The sequence below is a fragment of the Carlito syrichta genome, unplaced genomic scaffold, assembly GCF_000164805.1.
Source record: "Carlito syrichta isolate Samal-C Ts95f unplaced genomic scaffold, Tarsius_syrichta-2.0.1 Scaffold305658, whole genome shotgun sequence".
NCBI lineage: Eukaryota > Metazoa > Chordata > Mammalia > Primates > Tarsiidae > Carlito > Carlito syrichta.
The window spans coordinates 694,286-719,726 of record NW_007249754.1 but is presented as its reverse complement, the minus strand read 5'-3'; the positions used below and the strand labels follow the sequence as shown (position 1 = coordinate 719,726).

The 25,441-nt window shown below is 39.7% G+C and overlaps 1 protein-coding gene across 2 annotated transcripts in view; it reads right to left on the bottom strand.

Annotated features, from left to right (window-relative positions):
- Positions 1-639: 639 nt before the first annotated feature.
- Positions 640-25,441, bottom strand: part of GTF2F2 (general transcription factor IIF subunit 2) — a 161,248-nt gene continuing 136,446 nt past the window's right edge. The window contains exons 7-8 of one of the 2 annotated variants that reach the window (XM_021714490.1): positions 18,748-18,891; positions 640-1,166 (exon numbers count right to left, since the gene is read on the bottom strand). In XM_021714490.1, coding sequence (XP_021570165.1) covers positions 1,026-1,166; positions 18,748-18,891 — 285 coding nt within the window. In that variant the 3' untranslated portion in view covers positions 640-1,025. The remainder of the gene's footprint in view (positions 1,167-18,747; positions 18,892-25,441) is intronic. The other variant, XM_008062133.1, reaches the window with a different exon arrangement.

The following is a 25,441-nucleotide window of genomic DNA, read 5'->3' as shown; positions in this document are numbered from 1 at the left end:
GGCAGTGATGTTCTGTAGACAAGCCAGTCTTTGAGAAGCTTATAATCTGACTGGGGGAGATATATGCTGAAATTCTGGAAAGGTACTTAACTTCCAATTATTTTAAAAGCAAACAAAAGAAGCATCAATTGACCATGAGTCTGTCCATCTTGCCTATCAATATCATTGGAGTAAAATAAGCTAATAATAAAAACTGTCATCTTACTACAAACTTAAAATTTTATTAATGTGTGTTGAACATGAAACATGATCACCTGTTTATAAAAAAGACAGCTTTGTTTTTTGACAATTTCAGAATAAGAACTTTGGCTTCTGATTCCTTTTAAGAGCTTCTGTAGGTGACTACTTTTTCTCATTATATCATTCTCTTTGGATCTGTATTACCTCAGTTCCTCCGAGACACAGCAAGGACAGAGAGTCCTCATTTTTTTTTTTTTTTTGAGTTGGAGTCTCATTCTGTCACTCAGACTGGAGTGCAGTGGCATGCTCCCAGCCACCGCAACCTTGACCTGCTGGGCTCCAGCGAGCCTTCTGCCTCAGCCTTCCAAGTAACTACAGGTGTGTGCTACTACGCCTGGCTAGTTTTTGATTTATTGTAGAGACAAGGTCTTGCCAAGTTGCCCAGGTGGGTCTCTAACCCACGGGCTCAGGCAATCCACTCGCCTCAGCCTCCCAAAGTGCTGGGATTACAGGCTGAGCCGCCAAGCCCAGTCTAAAAGACATTTTCTAATCTCACATATTGAAAGTTAATACTTAAGAAAGACCCTCTAAATCCCCCCAACCCCCATTCCCATTGAGAATAATCTGGTTTAATACAAGTTAAGTCTATAAATAAATCTGTTCTTTCTCCTCAAAAAACACTTAAGAAACTTTATAAGAATTATAGATTTATAAAATGTACCAAGAGAAATGGAAGTATTGTCATTTTACCCCTGTTAACATTGCTGCTCAAGCATCCCAGTGCCAAGGCCTTTGCTCAGCATCGCCCGGGACTTGTTCCCTTAGCAGGCTGGCTGGGACTCTTCTTAATCACTCTTTTCTTCTCCTTGGTAATGTCTGTACTCTGGCTTCAGCTCCCATGTGTTTTTGTGGATCCCTTTTACGTTCTGAACACCAATTTCTTTCAAGATTTCCTTCAGGTACCCCTGAAACAAAAACAGAAAACCCTAACAGATGAGATTATAAAGGCAGGAAACAAAATTTAAAATAAAATGATACACCAAAGCACATATGCAGATAATAAAAATTATCCTGAAAGCACAAGATTTTTCTATAGAGGTATAAACTTGATTTTACATATGCAATATATAATACCCATATTAAATAAATGATCATTAGCATTCAAGTGGTTGGAAGTTTTGAATGCCAACAACTTGAAAGCTAGAAAAAAAAAAGTCTAGATGAAAATACACTAAAAGTTACTGGTGCTCAGTGTTTACTAATATGACAATGTATACCGAGTGTAACTTGTCCTTGAGTTCGGTGGCTTCAAGGAATAGGTTTACAGTCAGACTGAACCAGCAGTCTCAAGAGCAATGGCATATATCACAAGTGACAAATATTTTTGAGAATACTCAATGAAGCAAGCATCATGACAGGAATCCAGAATTCTCAGTTCTAAGATGGATTCTCAAACTTGCTATTAGGTCACTTAGGTTTCTTGTTAAGAAGGAAAGTTATTATTTATATTTACTATTATTTGCACATTGGTCAAGCTTGCCAACTCAGGGTAAAACATAAGAAGTGATAACAAGACATGCTAAAAACCACAGGAGAAGACAGCTTTCTTGTGCTTGGCTCCTCCAAAGAAAAGTCTGTATTAGGTCCCTAATAATTCAACATTTATAAAATGAATACTATATTCATGGAAATATTGGCTATATCAAGTGTAATACTAAATCCCATCTTTGCTTACCAATACTCGAGGCCAAAAAAGCAGTCCAAAATAAGCTGACCAACATGAGTAATAGCACCTCCTTCTTGGAGAAGAAAAGCTAATTATTTAAAGTGACTTTTTAAAAAGCCAATCCAATCATTTTTATGTGTATGCCTCAAAGAACCAATTACAGTATTATGATGATTCATCCCATTGATGGAAGATGTAATTTTTCTTATTAGTAGAAACAGGCACTAATACAAAAATGGTAGAGAGCTCTTATCTAGATAATATTTAAGATAGTGCCCTTCTCAAGTGCTCAACTACTTGCATCAGAATCTTCTGGAAAGGTGTCAAGTAAGCCCCAGTTCTGAAACTCGAGTATCTTTGAGTCTCTGGAGCGTTGCTTAGTTCGCTGAGCCTCATCTTGCTGGAGATAATGCAATACCAACATAATCTAATGTCACTTTATGCCGACTAATATCATTTTCGAGAGCAGAGATTCCCTGGGCGGCAGACTTGTACTGTAACCTGTTAAGAACTGGCCGCACAGCAGAAGTTGAGCAGGGGGCGAGAGGAGATGGCCTGCAGTCAGATTAGCTTGGGCACTCATATAGGAGCAACAACCCAGTTGTGAACTGCACATGTGAGGGTTGTGCGTTCCTTATGAGAATCGAATGTCCGATGATCTGCACCCCTCACTCCCACCCATCCGTGGAAAAACTGGTCCCTGATGCCCAAATGGTTGGGGACCGCTGCTCTAGAGTTCATAAGGTCCTTTCAGTTAGGAGTAGGCTGACACCTAGAATCATAACTGATGAGCACTGTGGGACTACACACGGGTTCCTTACAAGGCCCTGGGTGGTTTAGCTCTCCATCCGGCAGCCTTCCCATCCAGCAGCCAGGCCCCAGCAGGTGGCAGCAACGAACCAGATGAGCCCTGGGTTCCCCCACAGGCCTGCCTAACTCCCACACCTACAGTTGGCTACACTAGCGGGCCCATGTGAATGAGTAAGCAGAAAGGCTTGAGACATCCAGGTAATAGGCACGTCTGCCATCTGCTTCTGCAAATTACATTGAAAAATGGAACACTGTTCCTAAACTACTTTCTAATTCATAAATAGAAAATGATGGGTTAGGCATAAATGATTCTCAGTTTAGGTGCCAAGAATGACATCTTTGTAAAATTCCAAAGAATGATTTATTACGAGACTGGCTAAGATGTTGTTGCATAAACAATCCTATAATTGTGGATGCACTACAATGGGTCAAACATGGAAAGAGCAATTGCCAGGAGCACTTTGGCAGCCGATGGAAAAGAAGCTCTCTTGACTTCAAGTCCAGTGTGGTCATTTATAACATAGGCACAGAAAGCGAAAAGCCTAAGAAGTGTTAAACAGAAAATACTAAGAGAATCTTGAGTGTACCGATTCAGTTGCTCTCATGTGTAGACACCCTCATTTTGGAAATCTGGTGTGATAAACGGAATATTTATTATACATGAAGATGTCACTCTCCTTTCTTTGTAACAGTAAGAATGGAAAGAGATAATCATAGCCTGTCAACTCATCAAGTAACAAAATAGGATTAGGGTCACTATGGCAGAGATTTTTTTTTCTGGGGTGGGGCGAGGAGCAAGAAAACTTCCTGGATTGTTAGGATGCTCCAAACTGCAACCTAAGACCATTTACTCTAACCAAATAAACAAACTCCGCAAGGGAGCAGGCACACAGCATTAGCAGAGAAGTGACAACAGGGAAAAACAAGGTCAGAAAATCCCTAAAGGGAAGAAGGCACGGAGGGAAAACAGTGAGGTCATGTCATTCCTCTGCCTAAAATGCCTCAGCGGCATCCCCTTGGGCACACACCTGAAGTTCCAGACTCCTTCATAGGCACCACTCAGGCCTGCTTTCTCCCTTCAGCCTTATCTTCCCATCTTCCTCCTTGTATCTACTGCCCATGTCTGCATCTGCATGTTTCTGGGGTTTGCCCACATGCTGTTTCCCTTCCCTGTATGTTTACCCTGTTTCTCAAATTGGAACTTCTCATCCTTTAAGATTAGGCTCAAGTGTCACTGTTTCAGAGAAACTCTCCCTAACAACCTTACCTTAGATTTACATTTCACAGGGCACACACTTTGATGATAGCACTATTACGGTATATCCTAATCCTTTATTTACATGTCTTATTCTCCTCTTAAACCATATGTTCCTATTATAGTACCTGTCTGAGCATCATAGAGACTCAGAGTACTTACGCAGAATGAGGAGGGTGTACTTAAGGGTGACAAGGCAGCTAAGAGGATTACAGGGTGGTGGCCAGGTTGGGGGTTGGGGCAGGGGTGACAGATCACTGAGACGGTCCATATAAATAGACTTTTCAAACTCTAGTTCGTGCTTAGAAGCAAGCAGTGACCCTGTTTGAGAAACAAAAGTTTATGGACGAAACTGTACAACTTACATTTGAGTGACATTTATTACTAAAATCTGTATTATAGTGTTAAAATATGGCTGAAGATAAAGCCAATTGAGATGATTTTAAAGGTTCTACTATGACTGAAAATTACGTGGTCATCTCATTTTCCTTTTTTTATTCATATATTCACTCAGCTATCTATTCCAGCACTTGCAAAGTGCCAGGTGGAACGGTAAGGTCTTCTTCATAGAGTTCACAGTATAAGATTAGGGTGGGGGTGGGAGCAAACACAAAGGCACAGAAATAGGCAGTTATAAAATAAAGTGATAAAGGCATACATGTATGTATACAGGGTATTTTAGCCTGCCAAGAAGAGGCATCTAACTCAGCCTGAATAAAGATGTTAAGTTCTTTGAGGACATATTGATTATTCAAATTGAACAGCAATTCTGTACAGAGATCAAGAGACGCATTCTCCTCCTCTCACTTATTCTAAGCACTGACTGACTTTTCAACCACCTGTATTTTAAACGAAGAACTGAGTAGATCACTTTTATGTCACATTGGTCTGGGGAGACTTCTCATTACAGACTATGTGCCGTGCTGTAGCATAAGATGTGAATAAACTGGCTCAGGTCCAGCAATTCTTCAGCAAGACAATGTGTGGGAGAGCATTTACAGCAAATCTGAAGGCAGAGAAAAAAGGGATGGAACATCACAGCTTCCTTGGAAGGAAACAGCAAAGCACATCCTTGACCAAAGGGGCCAAATAATTAGGATGCTTGTTTGCATTTGTGAGTCAAGATAAAATTGTGGTGGCCAAGAAGCCAGAAAGTCACATATCAACTTTCTAATTTCCCTCAAGACTAAGACAAACCTGTATAGAGTCACAAGGCACAGTGGCCTACTATTTTAGTCTTTTTTCTCTTCCTTCTCTCCCTCTACCCCTCCACCATTTCTCATATTATTGCTCCTTCTACTACTCTTTTAACATGTGGAGGACTTATCAGCATTTTATCAGACATTTCAGTGATAAGCATTACATACATGTAATAACTCAACTATCTAAATTCCTAGAAGTTGTTTAAAAACATTAACTTTTTATAGCCGATCACTAACTCCTGCTTATTTTCAGTAAGCTAATAATATGACCCTACTCAGCTTGTAGTCATAAAATCTTTTCAAAAAGGTTTGATCGAAAATGCAATGCAATACACAAATCTACACCAAAGATGGCACTGGTTAATGCAGTCACTGACGGGAAAGGCACTATATGCCCCCCCCCTTTTTTTTTTTTTTTTAAGGAGACAGGGTCTTCCTCTGCTGCTCAGGCTAGAGTGCAATGGTACAATCATAGCTCATTGCAGCCCCCAAATGCTGGGCTCCTGAGTGGTTAGGACTATAGGTGTGTGCCACCATACCTGGCTAATTTTTAAATTTTTTTGTAAAGACAGGACCTTACTATGTTGCCCAGGCTGTTCTCGAACTCCTGGTCTCAAGTGATTCTCCAGCCTTGGCCTCCCAAAGTGCTGGGATTATAGCCATGAGCTGTCATGCCCGGACACTGTTCTTTTTATAAAGTGATTCAACAGAAGGACATTATTGCTTCTGTGATAATTTCAAAAGTATCATTTCATCTTTGGGTGAATGACTACAACTCCTTTAAGAGATGTCAACAGAATGTAGGACTTACTGATGAAGATGTTTGTGACTACAAGACAGAAAATTCTTCCATTAAAAAATAAGCTACACATTAGAAAGAAACTGTGAACAAAGGCAGCAGAAGTTTTCACTCCTTTAGACAGAGAAAACCATGCACAGGAAAAAGAGAGGCTGGGGACTTCTCTGGAACATTGACAACCTCTGTATTTTTCTACTCTTTTTTTTTTGAGTTGGAGTCTCACTCTGTCGCCCAGACTGGAGTGCAGTGGCCTTCCACCTCAGCCTTCTGAGTAACCAGAATTACAGGCATGCGCTACCACGCTCGGCTGATTTTTTAATTTATTGTAGAGATGAGGTCTCGCCAAGTTGCCCAGGTGGGTCTCGAACCCGCGGGCTCAGGCAATCCACTCACCTCTGCCTCCCAAAGCATGGGATTACAGGCTGAGCCACCGAGCCTGGCTTTTTCCACTCTTTTACTAGTGGTTTCACTTCCTCTTCCCCAGTAGCCCCCACTCCTGTCTTCCTTTCAGGGTCCCATCAGCTGCATTCCTGCCTTTGAAACTCTAGCAAGAAGACACAGGGTAATGGAATGGTCAAGGCACAAACCCCATCCCATCTTTTCAGCCCTACTTTATCACTTAATCCAAAATTTGAAAAACCAAGTATTGCATTAATATTTGTGTGCTGGTAAATTATCTCAATTTAGTAACATTTCATCTATCACTGACAAATGCTTCAAGTGTTTGAATATTTCAGATAAACAAAGTTTAGTTCCATTGGGTCAAAACTTTTAATTGTTCAAGGGGAAACCCAAAAAAACCCAGAATTATCGGAATTATTTTTTGGAGGCAAGCCCCTTGTAGTATAGGCTTCCTCCACTAGGTAAGGGTTCTAGGAACCTACAGGCATCAGTGTACCAGCGAGCATTGTTGTGAGGCTGCATTCGACTCCAGTGAATTTTCTGGGAGAGGCTTTCGATTCTGCCCATTTCACTATGGGTGATTTACAAGCACACCTATGCACACCACGTTGTGTTCAGCAGTTTTTGACTAAAAACGGCATGCACCCTGGTGCCCTACTCTCACTATTCACTGGATCTCGCCCAAAGCAACCATTTTGTTTCTTCAGATGGAAAGAATCCTCAAAGAGAAACATTTTAGAAGAGGTAAAGCAAAAAATGGCAGAAGCACTACAAGGCATCAAAATTCATGAGTTCAAAAGCTGTTTTGAGCAGTGGACAAAGCATCTCCATAGATGTACTGCATCCAAAACGAAGAGTACTTTGAAGGTGACTGAAATTTAAACATGTAAGAAAAAATACACAATTTTTAAGTCTGGGTTTTTTTGGCCCCCTCCTAACTTTGTTTAAAATCATGCCTCTAAACTTGTATTATAGTTTATTTGTATACTGAACATAACACTGAAATAGTACAAGATATTCCAAGGCTGGGACGTAATGGCTTCCAACTAGGAACCAATTTATATATAGTTAATTTAGAAACTGTTAACTAGAAAAATAAAATCAGAGATACCCAAGACTTCATAACAATAAAATTCCTTTTAAAATATACATAAAAATAAATTCTTAGAACTATGGTAACCTCGTATTGCTGCATTTAATATGACGGAATAGTTTTGAGTAGACAAAAAAACAAGAAAATATCAACTGGCATAGTCATTATTAGTTAACTTGAAAATATTTTTGGAAATGAAATGGCAAGCCAGGAGACTCTGTAGTATATATTTTACCTATCAAAATTTTTCAGTAAATTAGCTAACATTCCCATGAAGAAACATTATTCAGTCTTAAAATATTTGAAAAAAGAGAATAAAGTTTTACTTAAGGGCAACAGCAGATAAAAGTTTTCACTGTCTAAGGATTTTTAAAAGGTTGATGACAATCTGGCAATTCCTCAGAAGGTTAAACAGAGTTACCATGTGACCCAACAATTCCACTCCCAAGAGAAATGAAAGCATATGTTCGCATGAAACCTTGTACACGAACATTTGTAGCAGCCTTACTCATAACAGCCCCAGAGTGAAAACAGCCCAGTGTCTATCAATGGATGAATGGATAAACAAAATATGCTACATATATACAATGGTATATATTTTGGAATTAAAAAATGAAGTACAGTCAGCCTTCCATATCCATATCCGTGGGTTATGTAAACATGGGTTCAACCAACAGCAGTTGATAAAAAATACTCGGGGGGGAAAAAACTGCCTCTGTACTGAACATGTACTGACCTTTTTTCTTGTCACTATTCCCTAAAAAATACAGTATAACAACTATTTACATAGCATTTACATTGTATTAGGTATTACAAGTAACCTAGAGCTACTTAAAGTATACAAGAAGATGCATGTAGGCTATGCACAAACACTGTACCACTTTACATTCGGGACGTGGACATTCTGGTATCTGCAGATCCTGGGAACAAACCCCCTGTGGATCACGAGGGCTGATTGTACTGATATGTGCCACAACACAGATGAAGCATAAAAACATCAAGTCAGTTGTGAGAGACCACATGTCACTTGATTCCATTTGCATGAATGTTGGAATAAGAAAGTCTATAAAGACAGAAAATAGATTAGTGGTTGCCTAGGGGTAAAGGACAGAAATGGGGAGGAGGGGAGTGATTGCTGTGGGCATGAAGGTTCTTTCTCAGGCGACGAAAACCTTCTAAAATTGATTATGGTGATGGTTTCACAACTTCATGAATATACTAACAACCATTGAAATACACACTTCTTAAAAAGTATAATTTGTATTGAAAATAAAGGTTTTAAATTGAAGAGGAAAAAGAGACCTCTCTAGCTTATAACAACAAATCAACATGACTATTTTTATTATCAAATTATCTGAGTAAAGGAACATATGCAATAAACAGTGGCTGGCTCTGTATATTAATCTGTAATTAAATTATCTGCCTGGGGACATTCCAGAAGGAAGAAATCGCTCTGTAATGCTACAATACAGAGCTGAAGAGGGCCAATGTTGGTACTCCAAGGTCCTCTGCCAGCTGGCTTATCCTCTGGTATCTACATCCTCCTGCTGAGACAGAGAAATGGGAGGCTTCAAACACTTATCCAAATCCACACAGAAATGTTTTCTTGAATGCAGAAACTAATGCAAAGAAAATGATTTCTTTCCTCAGGGAAATTATTTCCATAGGCACGGCAAGCCTAAAAACAAGACTGTCTAGCTTGTTCAGGAACTAAATAAAGACTGGCAGAAAGCAGTTGATAAGCTTAAACATTTCTTTACTTTTCTTCAAAATCAAATGGGATTGGAAGGATGAGGCTGAAGATGTTACTAGTAAGGGTATTTTTAAGAATATAAAGTTTGTGGAATACTGCTTAACTGAAGATTCTATGTAAATTGTGTATATAAATAAATGCCCGATTTTGTTTACCGGGTACCTGTCTCATATCTTATGTAAAATCATGACTCAACTGGTTGTTCCTAAATTCACCTCAATTTTACCTCATTCAGAAATGAGGTAAAAAACAAACAAAAAGGCCGAGACAAACTACGTAAGAAGGTACAAGGGAAATAATAATAAACCTGGTGGTAGATCTAGTAGTTCTTCTGTTAGCATCTTCTATTCAAAAGTATTAACATTTCATAAATGTGTTTAAACCTCACACACACATTCAATATAGTTAATATTTTAGCATGACATTTCATATTCTAAAACTTTTAATTAAGGCTCCACTTCATAAGTTAGCAAATAATTATTTTTTAAAACAGAAGTCTCAAAAAGGTCTGTTACTAATTAACATGCCCTGTTGGGAAACTGGTTTTCTTACAGTTTTGGTAGTGTCATTTAAAAATAAAAATTTTTTTTTTTTAAATGACACTATCAAGACTGTAATTCCAGCACTTTGGGAGGCCGAGGTGAGAGGACTCCCTGAGCTTAGGAGTTTGAGACCAGCCTGGGCAACTTGGTGAGACCTCATCTCTACAGTAAATAAAAAAATAAGCCAGGTGTGGTAGCGCACACCTGTAGTTACAACTACTTAGAAAGGCTGAGGCAGAAGGATTGCCTGAGCCCAGCAGGTCGAGGTTGCAGTGGCCATGAGTATGCCACTGCACTCCAGCCTGGGCAACAGAATGAGACTCTGACTCAAAAAATAAAAATAAGGTTGGGTGCGGTGGCTCAAACCTGTATCCCAGAGCTTTGGGAGGCTGAGATGAGAGGACTGCCTGAACCCACGGGCTCAAGAACAGCCTAGATAACTTGGCGAGACCTCACCTCTAAATCAAAAAATTAGCTGGGCGTGGTAGCATGCACCTGTAGTTCCAGCTACTTGAAAGGCTGAGGCAGAAGGATCATTGGAGCCCAGCGGGTCGAGGCTGTGGTGGCTGTGAGCGTGCCACTGCACTCCAGCCTAGGCAATGGAGTGAGACGCCAAATCAAAAAAAAATAAAAATAGAAATGAAATTTAAAAAATAAAAATAAAAATTTCCTTGACTAGGTAAGGTGGCTCACACCTGTAATCGCAGGACTTTGGGAGGTTGAGGTAGGAAAATAACTTGAAACCAGGTCTCTGAAACCAGCCTTGGCAACATAGTAAGATTCCATATTTACAAAAAAAAAAAATTAAATAAACAAAAATAAATAAATGCTCACTTACAGGAAAAACAAAAAGAGAATGGAAAGAGAATATGTGAACAAAAAGAAAATAATACAGATTTTAAAAAGAAGAATGGCCAAGCTTGGTGGCTTACACCTGTACTGCTAGTACTTTGGGAAGCTGAGGCAGGACGTCTGCTTAAAGCCAGGAGCTCGAGACCAGCATAGGCAACAGGGTAACACTTCATCTCTACACAAAATAAAAAAATTAGCTAGGCCTGTAGTCCCAGTTACTTGGAAGGCTGAGATGGAAGGCTCACCTAAGCCCAAAAGGTTCAGGCTACAGTGAGTTGTGATCGGTGAGCCATGATCACACCATTGCACTCCAGTCTGGGGGACAAAGTCAGATACTGTCTCAAAAGAAGGGAAACAACAACAACAACAAAAGGAATCAAGTGAGAAAATGGAAAGTATATGTCAGTGCAAATTATGATAATAAAAACAGCACTTATGAAATAGTAAATTTGAGAATGAGCTTCAAACATTAAAAATATCTATTTTTTTCCCTTTTGAATTAGAAACTGAATGATACAAGATACAGCTTTAATTCCATTCTCTACGTACCTGGCTTAGATTAATCATCATGATTTTTTTTTTTTTTTTTGAGTTGGAATCTCACTCCGTTGCCCAGACTGGAGTGCAGTGGCACACTCTCGGCCATAGCCTTGACCTGCTGGGCTCCAGCGATCCTTCCGCCTCAGCCTTCCAAGTAGCTGGAACTACAGACGCATGCTACCATGCCCACTAATTTTTGATTTATTGTAAAGACAAGGTCTCACCAAGTTGCCCGGGCGGGTCTCGAATGCACGGGCTGAGGCAATTCACTCACCTCAGCCTCCCAAAGCGTAGGATTACAGGCTGAGCCACCAAGCCCGGCAATAATTCTTAATAATATAGAAATTAGAAAGCTGCCTGAGTGAGAAAAAATTTAGTTGCTTTTTCCTCCCCATTAAAAAGGCATTATTATAATCAGAAAGCATTTTCCACAAATCTACACATTTCCAGATATAGAAAAGGCAATGTAGTAAGAGATATTCCTACACTGAAGTCAGGACAACTGAATTCAAGAGTCTAGCCAACTTCTTCCTCTTGGCCCTTAAATTAGAAAACTGAGTCGGGCTCGGTGGCTCAGCCTGTAATCCCACGCCTTTGGGAGGCTGAGGTGAGTCGACTGCATGAGCCCGCGGGTTCGAGACCCGCCTGGGCAGCAAGACCTCATCTCTACAATAAATCAAAAAATCAGCTGGGCGTGGTAGCGCATGCCTGTAATTCCGGCTACTCGGAAGGCTGAGGCGGAAGGATCGCCGGAGCCCAGCAGGTCGAGGCTGTGGTGGCCGGGAGCGGCCACTGCACTCCAGTCTGGGAGACAGAGTGAGACTCCAACTCAAAAAAAAAAAAAAAAGAAAACTGAACCAGATAATCTCTAAGATGCCTTTTACATTAAGATCTTGGGTCACACACTTATATATCATAATTTGTAGTATCTATCATACAAAAGAAAAAGAAATACAGGTGTCTGGCTTGAGCAACTTGGAGAATGGTGTCATCACTTACTAAAATGGGGAACTGGCCAGGTGTGGTGTCTCATGCCTATAATCCTAGCATTTTGGGAGGTGGAAGTGAGAGGATTGCTTGAGCTTAGGGGTTTGAGACCAGCCTGAGCAACATGGTGAGATCTCATCTCTACAATGACTATAAAAATCAGGGGGACATGGTGGCACACGTCTGTGGTTCCAGCTACTTGGAAGGCTGAGGTGGGAGGACCACCTGAGCCCAGAAAGTCAAGGCTATAGTGGCCATGAGCGCGCCACTGCACTCCACCCTGGATGATACAGTGAGACACTGACTCTAAATAAATAAATAAACAAATAACAAACTGATAAGAGGTTTTGGTGAGGGTGTAGAGACCAAGAGTTCTATTTTGAACATGCATCTATTTTGAGATAGCAATACAAATGATTAGTACTGATTTGGTGCTATTTCTGTGCCAAGGGAGATCACTAGGTTTTGGCTGGCTCCAGAGAACTCCTATTCCACCCCCTTTGTTAAAAAATGGGCACACAACCCCTACCAGATCAATTAAAATCTTCCCCATGGTTTTTACTGAAATATCAGGACAGATACTCTCTTTTTCTTAGAGGTTGCTAGCTGTAAGGTGATTCAGGAGGCCAACTGTTTACCACATGGCAAGAACCTGCCGAAAAATGAAGACAACAAGCAAGAAAGATAGAAAGATGAGAGACAGAAAGGGACAGTTCTAATTAAATAATATAGTTGCATAATATAGAAGGCATCTCTAAAGTTTGATGCATTCCTGAATTCCCAACTACTTGAGCCAATAAACTCTTTTTGAGTTTCTGTTCCTTATAATGAAGAGTCCCAAGCAATTCAAAGACTCATAATAGCATATACCTGTAAATTTTTATTTTTTGATAGACGTGCTCAGTATCTCTAATTCTCTAGCCATTTTATACTTTTAAAAAGTATACATTCCTATTTCTTACTGATTCCAAATTTTGCTTAAATTTCTTTTCTTCAAGTCCTTACTTAGGCCTATTTGGAAACTGGAAACTAACTCTGAAGATTAGATTAATAGCACCCTATTGCTGACAGAGCAGTGTAACCATTCTGCTTGCTGGGAGCCTACTTTGCAAATAAACAACTGTCTCTGTTGGGCATTATTTAAAGCTGAGGAACTTAAAGTACGGGCACTAAGCTGTGGCTAGTTTTTCCTGTTGATTTGAACCTATTTTAATAAAAGCATATGAGTTATTCAATTACATATTCTGAGTTTAAAATGGTCCACTGGATTGACATAACTGGGGACCACTGATTCAGAAGGGGTTATCAACAAATAAAGATAAACGTTGCCTGACACTGGGTGGCTATCACAAAGAAATTAAGAGGCTCAGTTAAAATCAGAGCTGATTTTCAATGACACTTTTAATAGAAATGTACAGTAAAGGAACACTGGTCAATGAAGATTATATTAGAGAACAGAGTAGTTAGGGCTCAGAGTGGTCTTGGTACTTTTGTGTTTCAAAGACAGCAATTAGATAAAGTTTTTAATGATTTGTATCTTCAAAGGAAATTCTGTATATACTTCTATTTTACAGATATAACAAAACACGAAGAAAGACTAGACACAACACATCCAAGGTTAAAAATCAAAGAGAGCCGGGAAGAAATAATAGGCTTCCTCTAATCTTCCACTTTTGAGGTGAAAAAAAAAAGCCCAAATCCCTATAAAAATACCTGCTTTGGTTTGAATATTTGTCTCCTCTGAAACTCATTAAAATTTAATCCTCCCTGTGGCAGTATTGAGAGGTGGGCCTTTAAGAGGGGATTGGGCAATGAAGGTTCTGCCTTCATGAAGGTTAATCCATGAATGGATTAATGGGTTATCACAGGAGTGGGACTGGTGACTATATTAAAAAAGAGAGACATAACCTAGCATACTCAGCCCCTTTGCCATGTGATGCCATGCACTGTCTCAGGACTCTGCAGAGTCCTCAATAGCAAGAAGGCTCCCATCAGATGTGGCCCCTTGACCTTGAACTTCTCAGTCTCCATAATTACAAGAAATATATTCTGGCTGGGTACAGTGGCTCATGCCTGCAATCCCAGCATTTTGAGAAGTAGAGGCAAGAGGATTGCCTGAGCCCAGGGGTTGGAGACCAGCCTGGGCAACTTGGTGAGACCTCATCTCTACAATAAATCAAAAAATTAGCCGGATGTGGTAGCACACACCTGTAGTTCAGCTACATGGAAGGCCAAGGCGGAAGGATCACCTGAACCTAGTAGGTCGAGGCTGGGGTTGGCTGAGAGCATACCACTGCACTCCAGCCTGTGTGACAGAGTGAGGAGCTTACTCATTAAAAAATAAAATAAATAAATACATTCCGTTTCTTTATAAATTACTCAGTTTCAGGTACTCCCGTTATAAGCAACAGAAAACAGACCCTTAAGTGGATAACATGTTTATGACTTTACATCAGTTACAAGGCTTGGCCTTTGCAAATGGGTTTATTTGCCCTTGAGTACTTTCACTCTGGTTACTTATGCAAGTCACATACTAGCAAATGAGAGAAAGACTGGCCCTAAGGGTAATTTCTCTAATTGTACATGTAGAAATGAAGGTTTTTAGGAAGAACTAATAAAATAATGAAGGAAGTAGAAAAATAAGAAGATTCTTCAGATTCACTTAGAATATGTCAAGTATGATATTATAAAGGTCAGAAAGCAGATGGTATTAGTACTGCTAATAACAAAGAAGATATGCCAAAGTGATAGACTTCATGGATAGAAACTAGTTATCAAAAGTGGAATTGGGAGTTGGGTGTGGTGTTTGCCGTTGGTCAATCCCAACTAGTTGGGAGACTGAGGTGGGAGGATCACTTGAGGCCAGGAGTTTGAGACCAGCATGGAAAACATAGTGAAACCCTGTCTATAAATACATAAACAATTAATTTTAAAACAAAATAAAAAAATCAGCCGGGCGTGGTAACGCATGCCTGTAATTCCGGCTACTTGGAAGGCTGAGGCGGAAGGATCACTGGAGCCCAGCAGGTCGAGGCTGCGGTGGCCGGGAGCGGCCACTGCATTCCAGTCTGGGCGACAGAGTGAGGCTCCAACTCAAAAAAAAAAGTGAGAGAGGTGAAAAGAAGATGAAATGGGAAGGGGAATGAACAAAGATTATCAAGTTCAATTCCCTCAAATTGACAAAGTGACTTCCCCAGATACCCCTTGGATAAACATCAGAACTGGAATCCATGCTGGCCACTTCCTTTAAGTGGGGTAGCTCTACTTCTTGCCTACCTCCAGCCTGAAGAAGGCATTCCACACTTTCTTCACACTGGCCACAACCCCAAACCCCACCATAAATGACATGAGAGGACTGTCAAAGTTCCCCTGAAGACAACAGGGTGATTCTTGGAGACTGAGGATTTTTCTTTTTTCAAGTCAATTCACTAAACATTTACTGATTTCGACTATGCTTATGCTGTGATATATATGGCTATTCAAGGATAAGGCCAGGCATGGTGGCTCATGCCTATAATCCCGGCACTTTGGGAGATCAAGGTGGGAGAAGTGCTTGAGCCCAGGACTTTGAGACCTCACAACACAGCGAAACCTCATCTCTACAAAAAAATAAAATAAAATAAGCCAGGCATAGTGTACTCGTGTATAGTCTCAGCTACCCAAAAAGCTGAGGTAGAAGTATGTCTGAGCCCAGAAGGTGTCGAGGTTGCAGTGGGCTGTGATTGTGCCCCTGCACTCCAGCCTGGGTGACAGAGTGAGACCCCCAACTCAAATAAACAAACATAAAAAGAATATTTAGGGATAGGATTAACATAAAACTGTGTCTTAAAGAATCTTATGTTTGTTGGCTAGGTGCGGGGGTTCATGGCTGTAATCCCAACACTTTGGGAGGCTGAGGTAGGAGGATAGCTTATGCCCAAGAGTTTAAGACCAGCCTGGGCAACACATGGAGACCCTGTCTTTACCTCCTCCCACCAAAAAAAGAAAAAAAAAAACAGAAAGAAAAAAAATCATATACTTGCTGAGGCAATTTAGTTTCTAAATAATAAAACTACTATTAGAAAATTTAGTTTCTAAATCAGTGGTTCTCTGTAAGAATCTGATAACAAACTATGAATTTGTTCCCCAGAAAAAACCGCACATTTTTGCACATATTCAGAAAGTTAGTTGATACCCTAAAATCGATCCACTGATTATGAGTTAAGATGTTCTATTATAAGGGATTCATTCACTGAGTACTACAATATAAAAATTACCTGAGGTACCCAAATTGAAAGACATCCTAGAAATTCCTTTTTTTTTGATACAAAATAAAACTTTATATGCTATCTGAAGGGAAAAGAACTTTTTCCCCAGTATCACTTAGTAAGATGCTCCTCTTACACATGCTTATTTTCCCACATTTAATATTTTGTTTTATTCCATGAGAATGTCTTGCCTGCTTTCAGAGTTTCTGAAATGGTCTTTTCATAAAGATATATTTATATACATAATTACAAAGACAAACGTCATTAAAACCAGAAGAAACACAGCTTAGCTAATGAATTATTCTATTTCAAATTTTTTATCTAGCTTGGAATGCTGTTTCTAAGGCTTTGATGCCAAAGGGAGTGAAGTCATTAAGATGAGCTGATAATACTGCAGCATGAGTACTTTCTTCTTTAAAACAAGTATTTAGATCTTTTTGGGGGGGGACTGAGTAGATGTGCCCGCACTTTTTTTTTTTAATCAGAGTCTCACTCCATCACCCAGGCTGGAGTGCACTGGCACACTCATGGCCACCCCAGCGTCGACCTGCTGGGCTCCAGCGATCCTTCCGTCTCAGCCTTCCAAGTAGCCGGAACTATAGTCGTGCACTACCACGTCTGGCTAATTTTTTATTTATTGTGGAGATGAGGTCTCACCAAGTTGCCTAGGCTAATCTTGAACCCACAAACTCTGGCAATCCATTCACCTCGGCCTCCCTAAAAGCTGGGATTACAGGCTGAGCCACCAAGTCCGGGCTAGATCTTTTGAAATTTAATTTCTTGACAAAAAGCACAAGGTTGATTTATAATAATAAAGAAATTTCTGTAGAAGAAATTGAATAATCAATATGGAAGTTTCATAAATCACTCCATAAAGCTTTGGAAAATATACCAAGCCCTTTAAAAAATAGGTTATTTGGCTATGTTAAAATGTTTTTAATAACTGATTATCTTGTTGCATACTCTGAATCAAATAAATGGAGCAGCAAGAATCAACATATTCTTGAATATACTGGCAGAGTGGACAAAACAGTAGAAACAAGATAAGAGAGTTTCCATTCAAGTTTTTTAAACCTGTAAGCAAATACTGTTATTATAATACAATCTGATACTGTAATGATATTCAGTGTGAGAAGGTTAAATGGAAAAAAATGTGAGACAGAAGAAAGACTAGAGAAAGGGTTTGGATTTATTGTTACCAGCATTTAAAAAATGAACTAGTAATATAAATTATTAGTAAACAGGCACAAAGGTCTAGAGAAGAGGTAAAAACAATTATTTATAGAACAAAGACAAACCTTCTAAAATATTAATTTATTACATTTTTCCTTAAAAATGGAGAATAGGCCAACACAACCACAATCTCAACAAGTGTAAAATAAAAGGACAGTTCAGTTCAAGTTTATTTGTTTATTTATTTATTTAGAGTCAGATACTCACTGTGTTGCCCAGGCTAGAGTGCAGTGGCACGATCATAGCCCACTGCAGCTTTGACCTTCTGGGCTTAGATGATCCTCCCACCTCAGCCTCCCAAGTAGCTGGGACTATAGGCATGTGCCAGCATGCTTGGCTAATTTTTGGATTTTTTTTGTAAGGATGAGGTCTCGCTGTGTTGCCTAGGCTGGTCTTGAACACCTGGGCCCAAGCAATCTTCCTGCTTCAGGCCCCTAAACTGCTGGGATTAAACTGCCAGGGGAGGAGGGGGTGGGATTGGCAGTAGAGGGAAACCGCCAGGGGAAGGGAGAGAGGGCACAACTCATCAACAAGGGTACCCGCCATAATGAACATTTGTATACCCTGAATTGTACCCCACACCTTTAAAATTAAAAAAAAAAGTGCTAGGATTACAGACATGAACCACCATGTCTAGCCCAGTTGAAGTTTAAAAGGACCCAGTGCTAGTCCTCAGTAGATTTTGATTAAAAGAAAAATTCAAGGAGAAACGTCCACAAGACAGGGGAATACCCTCTCATCATGATGGAACAGTATGTCTCTTTAAAGAATGTGATTCTTCTATGAGGCACGTTTTCAAAAAAATGTAAGGAGTTAAGCTTTTTCAGATGGAGATGGGGAACAAAAGACAGACCAGAAATGGCATAAAAGGACTTCAGACTTAACGTCAAGGACAAATCAATGTAGAATTGATATTATATGTATCTGATATCTAAAATAATGAAGACGATGTTATCAAAAAACAAAACAAAACAAAAAAGAGCTGCATTTAGACATCTTTTCTGAGTGCTGTCATACAATCTGTCAGAGGTAAATATGAACTTAATCACATATGACTCTCCTCTTCAGTGATGACAGGTTAACGAAGCAGGACATATTCAGAGGATCAATATGAACATATACATACCACAGGCTGTTTCGTTATGTCCACCAAGTCCTTAAGATTATAATACTGATGTTTCTCAAAGGCTGAAAATAGCATGTCTAAAACATACTGTTTATCAGCTCGTGCTCGCTTTCCATCTTCTTTCTTTTTCCTTTCATATTCAATCTGTATGCAAAAAGCAAAAGAAGAAAAGGGATCAGTTTAATATGCTCACTCAGAAACACAGGCATTCTCTTTTTAGTCATCCAATAACGATTAGCCTTTAGGTTTCAAGGAAGTGGGCCTCTGAACAGCGGACTGCTCCCCAAGGCTCCCCAGAACTGAAGGCTCTAGTAATAATACCGATCTGTAACCACTTTCATTACCTCCTAAAGCTTTATATAACATGCCCATTTCCACCAAAAAAGGTTTTTTTGCCAAAAATTACATTAATTTAGTATGGCCAACTAGTTAGCTCATGTTATCAGAAACTCCAGCATGCAGTCCCTTTGTTTTTGAGACAATACAGCAAAATAGTTTTATCTAATAGACGCAGTTCAGTAGGTAGCATCTTGGGGCTCTTGCAGCCCGGCAGAACAGGTCCCCTAGGGAGTGAGAAGTGTGGAAAGCATTTTTAAAAGGAAAGGACACAGGCCTTTTCTCATCCTGACCCGATGTTACCTCCTTGAACCTGGTTCTTCTTCTATAAAATGAAGTTTAACAAGAGAGAGGGAAATATATACTCAGCGCTTAGACAAAAGCCAACCATTAATCTGAAATCTCCATTTAAAACTTCATGTACCTCTAAAGTCACCTGTATAATACATCTTTATTTTTAACACAAAAACAAAAAACAAATTACCTCTCATCCAAATAAACATGACACTCTTGGACAATGTGCTGCTTATGCTGTAGTTTTGTGTAATTCCAAGCACACCAATTTGTGAAGCAGTGGCACTAAGAGAATGCCCAAGTTCTCTCCTATTGTTACCATCTTGGGAATGTTCATTTGTAAAAAGTGACATTTTTACTGAAAATACGCAACTTCTATTCACTTATTTCAGTTAATCAAGATTTTTATTTTTAAAGAATATTTTACCTTTATAAAGCACAAGAAACTTATTGGAGGAAATATATGTAAACTGCAGCAGCCAATGTGGTAAATAAAGCGTCAGTAGGCAGTGTGGAAGCTTCCAGAGAACAATCTCCTGTGCATCAACTGAAATAACTATAATGTAAGAACTAGCTTCAAAAACAATGAAATATGTTTCAAAACTTACGAACAAAATTAAATCCCAGCTGCAGGTTAGGCTTATTCTCTATATTTTAACAATAAAAATTTGAAGCCAGGCATGGTAGCTCACGTCTGTAATCCTGCACTTTGGGAAGCAGAAGTGAGAGAGGATTGTCTGAACCCAGGGGTTCGAGACTAGCCTGTGCAACATGGTGAGGCTTTGTCCCTACAATAAAGCAAAAAGTTAGCCAGGCATGGTGGCTCGCACCTGTAGTTCTAGCTACTTGGAAGGCTGAGGTAGAAGGATTGCCTGAGCCTAGCAGGTTGAGGCTGCGGTGGCCATAAGTGTACCAATGCACTCTAGCCTGGGCAACAGAGTGAGACTCTGATTCAAAAACAAAAATTAAAATTTGTTATAAAAAAGATAAAAGTTAGTGTCTATTGACGTTAAAACTAAAAATAATACCTTGCACATAATCAGAGTCTGTGGCAAAAAGTAACCATGACAACCTTGAGTATCTATCCTCTAATTAAATAAAGTTAGGAGATAAGGGGGAAAGGACTACCTTAATCATCTTACATTTTAACATCTACACGTTGGAAGTAAAACTCAAAATTCATCAACCTCTTTAGCAGATTAAGCATGGCCTATATGCTAGGCACTACACTAAGATATGAGGCGAATAACCCAGACTTCTCTTTCTAAAGGCACCCTCTTCTTAGGGCTCATGGAGGGTCTGAGTATTTTATTTGTTTTTTGGGTTTTTTTTGAGTTGGAGTCTCACTCTGTCACCCAGGCTGGAGGGCAGTGGCATACTCCCGGCCACCGCAGCCTCAACCTGCTGAGCTCTGGTGATCCTTCCGCCTCAGCCTTCCAAGTAGCTGGAACTACAGACATGCACCACCATGCCCGGCTAATTTTTTTGATTTATTGTAGAGATGAGGTCTCGTCAAGTTGCCCAGGTGGGTCTCGAACCCGTGGGTTCAGGCAATTCACTCACCTTGGCCTCCCAAAGCATGGGATTACAGGCTGAGCCACGGAGCCTGGCTGAGTATTTTAAATGTAGTAAAAGACCAAAGATCTATCTAGGACAAGTTCATGATGCTGAAAAACAATGCAAATGCATGACGCAGATTGTACTGTTGGGAAGGAATGAAATCGAGCCACTCTTGAGAATTTCTGGGTGAGAAAAGCATAAAAGAGAACAACTATGGACAGCTACAAAGGACTGAAAGCAGAAAAAGATGACTAGAAGAGTTAGAAGCAAGAGTGGAAAGGGGAGAGACCATAGAAACCTATGGCCAAGGGGGAGAAGAAATTGATTTCCCAAAGCGGGGAATATGAAAAAACAGACCAAAAAATGCTCTAAGGGCAAAGGCAGAAGTATTCAGTCTGTTCCAACTCAGCAAGGAAGGAAGATGTACAGATAGTTAAGAGCAAGAGGATGAACCTGAGGTCCACTCAAGGAGAAATTTTCTTTCTCTAGGGTCAAAAGAAGAATAGAACTAAAAAAATTATCATATAGTGGAGAAAGAAAACATGATAGACCTGGCCCAAACCCCCAAATCCAAGCAAGAATTAGGGTCTTTGGATTAGAAAGTGGAATGAGATCATACAATGCATTAAGGGATAGATATTTTAAGCCTTTCTTTGCTGGTCAATGACTAACATATATCATGTTTTTCCTGTTTACTTAGTTTGTATCCTGAAATCCCCTTCCATGTTTAAACTGTACCTGAGTGGGTTTGGTTTAGACTGCATTGGACAGTCAAAAAAGTGGGGACTACTGAAAAAGTGGGAAAAAGTATGAACTAGCTTCAAAAGGGATGAAAATGATATTATTATTATTGTTTTGAGTCAGGGTCTTACTCTGTTGCCCAGGCTGGAGTGCAGTGACACAATCAAGGCCATTGCAGCTTCAACATCCTGGGTTCAGGCAATTCTTCTGCTTCAGCCTCCTGAGGAGCTGGAACTCTACAAGACCATGCCTGGCTAATTTTTTATTTTTATTTTATTTTTGTAGAGATGAGGTCTCGCTATGTTGCTCAGGCTGGTCTAAAACTACTGGGTTCAAGCAATCTACTACCTTTAATGGTGTGAGCCACTGTTAACCATGGGTTAACCATGTCCATCACTGATTGGCTCAATTCCTGGGTCTAACTCTATTTTTGTCTGGTGAACAAAATCTCTTCCCCGCCCCATCCAAAGTGTATAACTATTTATTTATCAAAAGGAAACTATTTCTTAGCCCACATATTCATGTTTCATAATTCAAGAACACAGGTGAGTGACAAACTTCTACGTAACTCAACTCAAAGAAATTCTTTGTGTTCTAAAATAATTTTGCACTTAATAAAGATACCAGCCTTCCTCATCTCCTCAAAATCATCTGGAACCATAACTTGTGTGGAAATCTGCATATGCCTTTTTTCTTGGTTCAGCACAGCAAACTGATCAAGGCTAGCAACCCCAGGGATACAATGAATAGTCTAACAATGTGAAACCACAGACACCTGGTCAGAGGGCCACACATGTGAGGTTTTGTCAAAGCACTGGAAGCCATGGTAGTATTGCCCTTGATAGGAATGTCAACCTTAAGTAATAAGATTCAGAAAAAATGATTTAAGTGTAGAGTTTATCTGAGTCCGAAGCTTGAGGATGGCCACCTGGGAGCAGATTTAAATTATCCTGAATATATGCTCCTTAGCAAACATAAACTCTTAAAAGTGTAATCTGAAACTTAGACATATAAAATAATAACAGCAATGACAAAAATGAAAATATTACTCATTAGAGAAATTTAAGAATTAGAAAACTAACCCTATGTTTATCTAAATATAAAAACAGAATATCTCCTTAACGTCCTCAGGGCCTGTACTACCGGGACAGCTTATAGAAAAGATTTCTTTGTTTTTGAAACAAGGTCTCACTTTGTCATCCAGGCTTACCACAGCCTTGAACTCCTGGGCTGAAATGATCCTCCCTCCTCAGCCTCCTAAGCAGCTGGGACTACAGGCACGTCTGGCTAATTATTTATGTTACTTATTTATTTTTGAGTCAGGGTCTCACTCTGTTGCCCAGGCTAGAGTGCAGTGGCACAATCACTGCTCACTGCAGCCGCGAACTCAAATAAAACTAATGTACAAATAAACTACAAATGATATGAATTATTTTACTTAGAAGACTAGTTTTTAGATAAGGTTATTCCCTCCTTTTAGTTCTTTTCCCTTTGGGCATTTTGTTTCTCAATGGTGCACAGGGCATTCACTGTAAGAAAATGAAAATAAAGCAGTCAGATATCTAACTTGTTAACAATCACTAGTAAAATTATTAGTAAGATTGGAATAGAAACAGGTTTCATATTATGTAAATTTTAATTACCAATCTGTCCCCAATGACCACAGATCACTGTACAACCAATTGCATATAAATAAATGTCAATTCAGACAGCATTTTAAATTTAGTCTCCAGTTACAATTTTTTTTCTAAAGTTGGGGTCTCACTCTGTTGCTCAAGCTGGAGTACAGTGGCACCATCATGGGTCACTGCAGTCTCGACCACCTGGCCTCAGGCGATCCTTTGGCCTCAACCTCCCCAGTAACTGGGACTACAAGCATGTGTCACCATACTTAGCTCATTTTAAAATTTTTTTGTAGCGAAGAGGTCTCGTTATGTTACCCAGGCTTGTCTTGAACTCCTGCAACCCTGACTTGGTCTCCCAAAGTGCTGGGATTACAGGCACAAATCACTGTGCATAGCCCATCCAGTTATACATTTTTGCAATCTAAAAAATCTACCACACACAATTAATTTTACTTTCACAATAGAACATAAATTATTCTTGACTATAATAAAAATCTATTGTGGATGTGGTATATGGATGTTCAACTGTCATTACTAAAACCTTAATCACTGACTAAAATTATAAATGTTACCCACTGCCAATTAAAATATTATAATACAGATGTCTGTAAATTTCTAGATTGTTGTTTGCAGAAACACTTTGATTGTTTTGTCAAGGCAGTCTTTGTAAAGGCTTTTAACTTTTGAAGTGAGCGTGACAGGCTTGAATATCATGGTTTTGCATGTTAAATCCTTGTGAAAGACTGCTCCCTCAGCCTCCCCTCAACCAATGCTTCTATTTCTGCCTAGTGTGTCATTATCTCTTGGAAGGAAATTAATTCCTTAGAATCGGTCAGTCTTTTGTGTGCAAATTCAAGTGGACAAAGCATGTAGTATACTTATACTATATAATAGGCAAATGTTGCTGAAAAGCCTTCATGATATAGTCTGCAGACATTCATTTTAATCAGCAAAATTCATTTGTGCATATAACTTTTAAAAAAGCCCCAAACCTAAAAACCTTAGTTCTGGAGACTAACAGTTGGCTGTCTCACTGAAGGAGTTAGAGTATATATGTATAAGAATGAATTTCCTTTCTAGTCCCAGGGGCTTAACTTAAGATTTTATGTAAGGCTGGGTGCGATGGCTCACACCTGTAATCCTAACACTTTGGAAGGCCAAGGCAAGCGGACTGCCTGAGCCCAGGGGATCGAGAACAGCCTGGGTAACTTGAAGAGACCTCGTCTCTACAATAAATCAAGAAAAATTAGTCAGGCATGGTGGTACACGCCTGTAGTTCCAGCTACTTGGACGGCTGAAGTGGAAGGATCACCTGAGCCCAGCAGGTCAACATGGTGCTGGCCATGAGTGTGCCATTGCACCCCAGTCTGGGCAACAAAATAAGACTCTGACTCAAAAAAAAAAAAAAAAAAATTTTATGTAATAATAATTCTATTCCTTCAATCAGTTTTCTAATTAAGCTGTTCCAGTTCTCTATTACTTCCTGGCCAAAGCTCTTGCCAGAAATAAAAGTGGGGGGGGGAATGTGGCAGATAAAAACAAAAACAGAAAAATATTAATTTTTCTTTTTTAGGTGGAGTCTCACTCAACCTTGACCTCTCAAAGTGCTGGGATTACAGGCATGAGTTACCAAACCCAACTGAAAATATTAATTCTTTTTAAAAGTCCTAGGTTTGGTAGAAAGAGACTTCCAGGTGTGTTCCCAGGTACCATTACTGGACACCCCCTTCCTCCTAATAGTAGATAGCAGACAGAACTATAAAAGGTTCCTGTTTCTTTGGATCAAGGGCTGCGTAACAGAATTACCTGGTCAGCTTAAAACAATTTAGGATGGCTGGCCTCCATCTTAAATCGATTAAGTTAATCTCTGGGGGTATTTTTCTTTTTAAAAAGCTTCCTAGGTGATTCTAGTAAACAGCCAATATTGAGAACCAATATCTAGACAACAGAGGACAAGATTCTATGAGAAAGAATATAGGTGACCAGGGAGGGGGCGGGATTGGCAGTAGTGGGAAACTGCCGGGGAGGGGAGGGGGCACACCTAATCAACAAGGGTACCGGCATAAGGAACATCTGTATACCTAACCCTGAATTGTACCCCACATCTTTAAAAGAAAAAAGAAAAAGAACATAGGAGA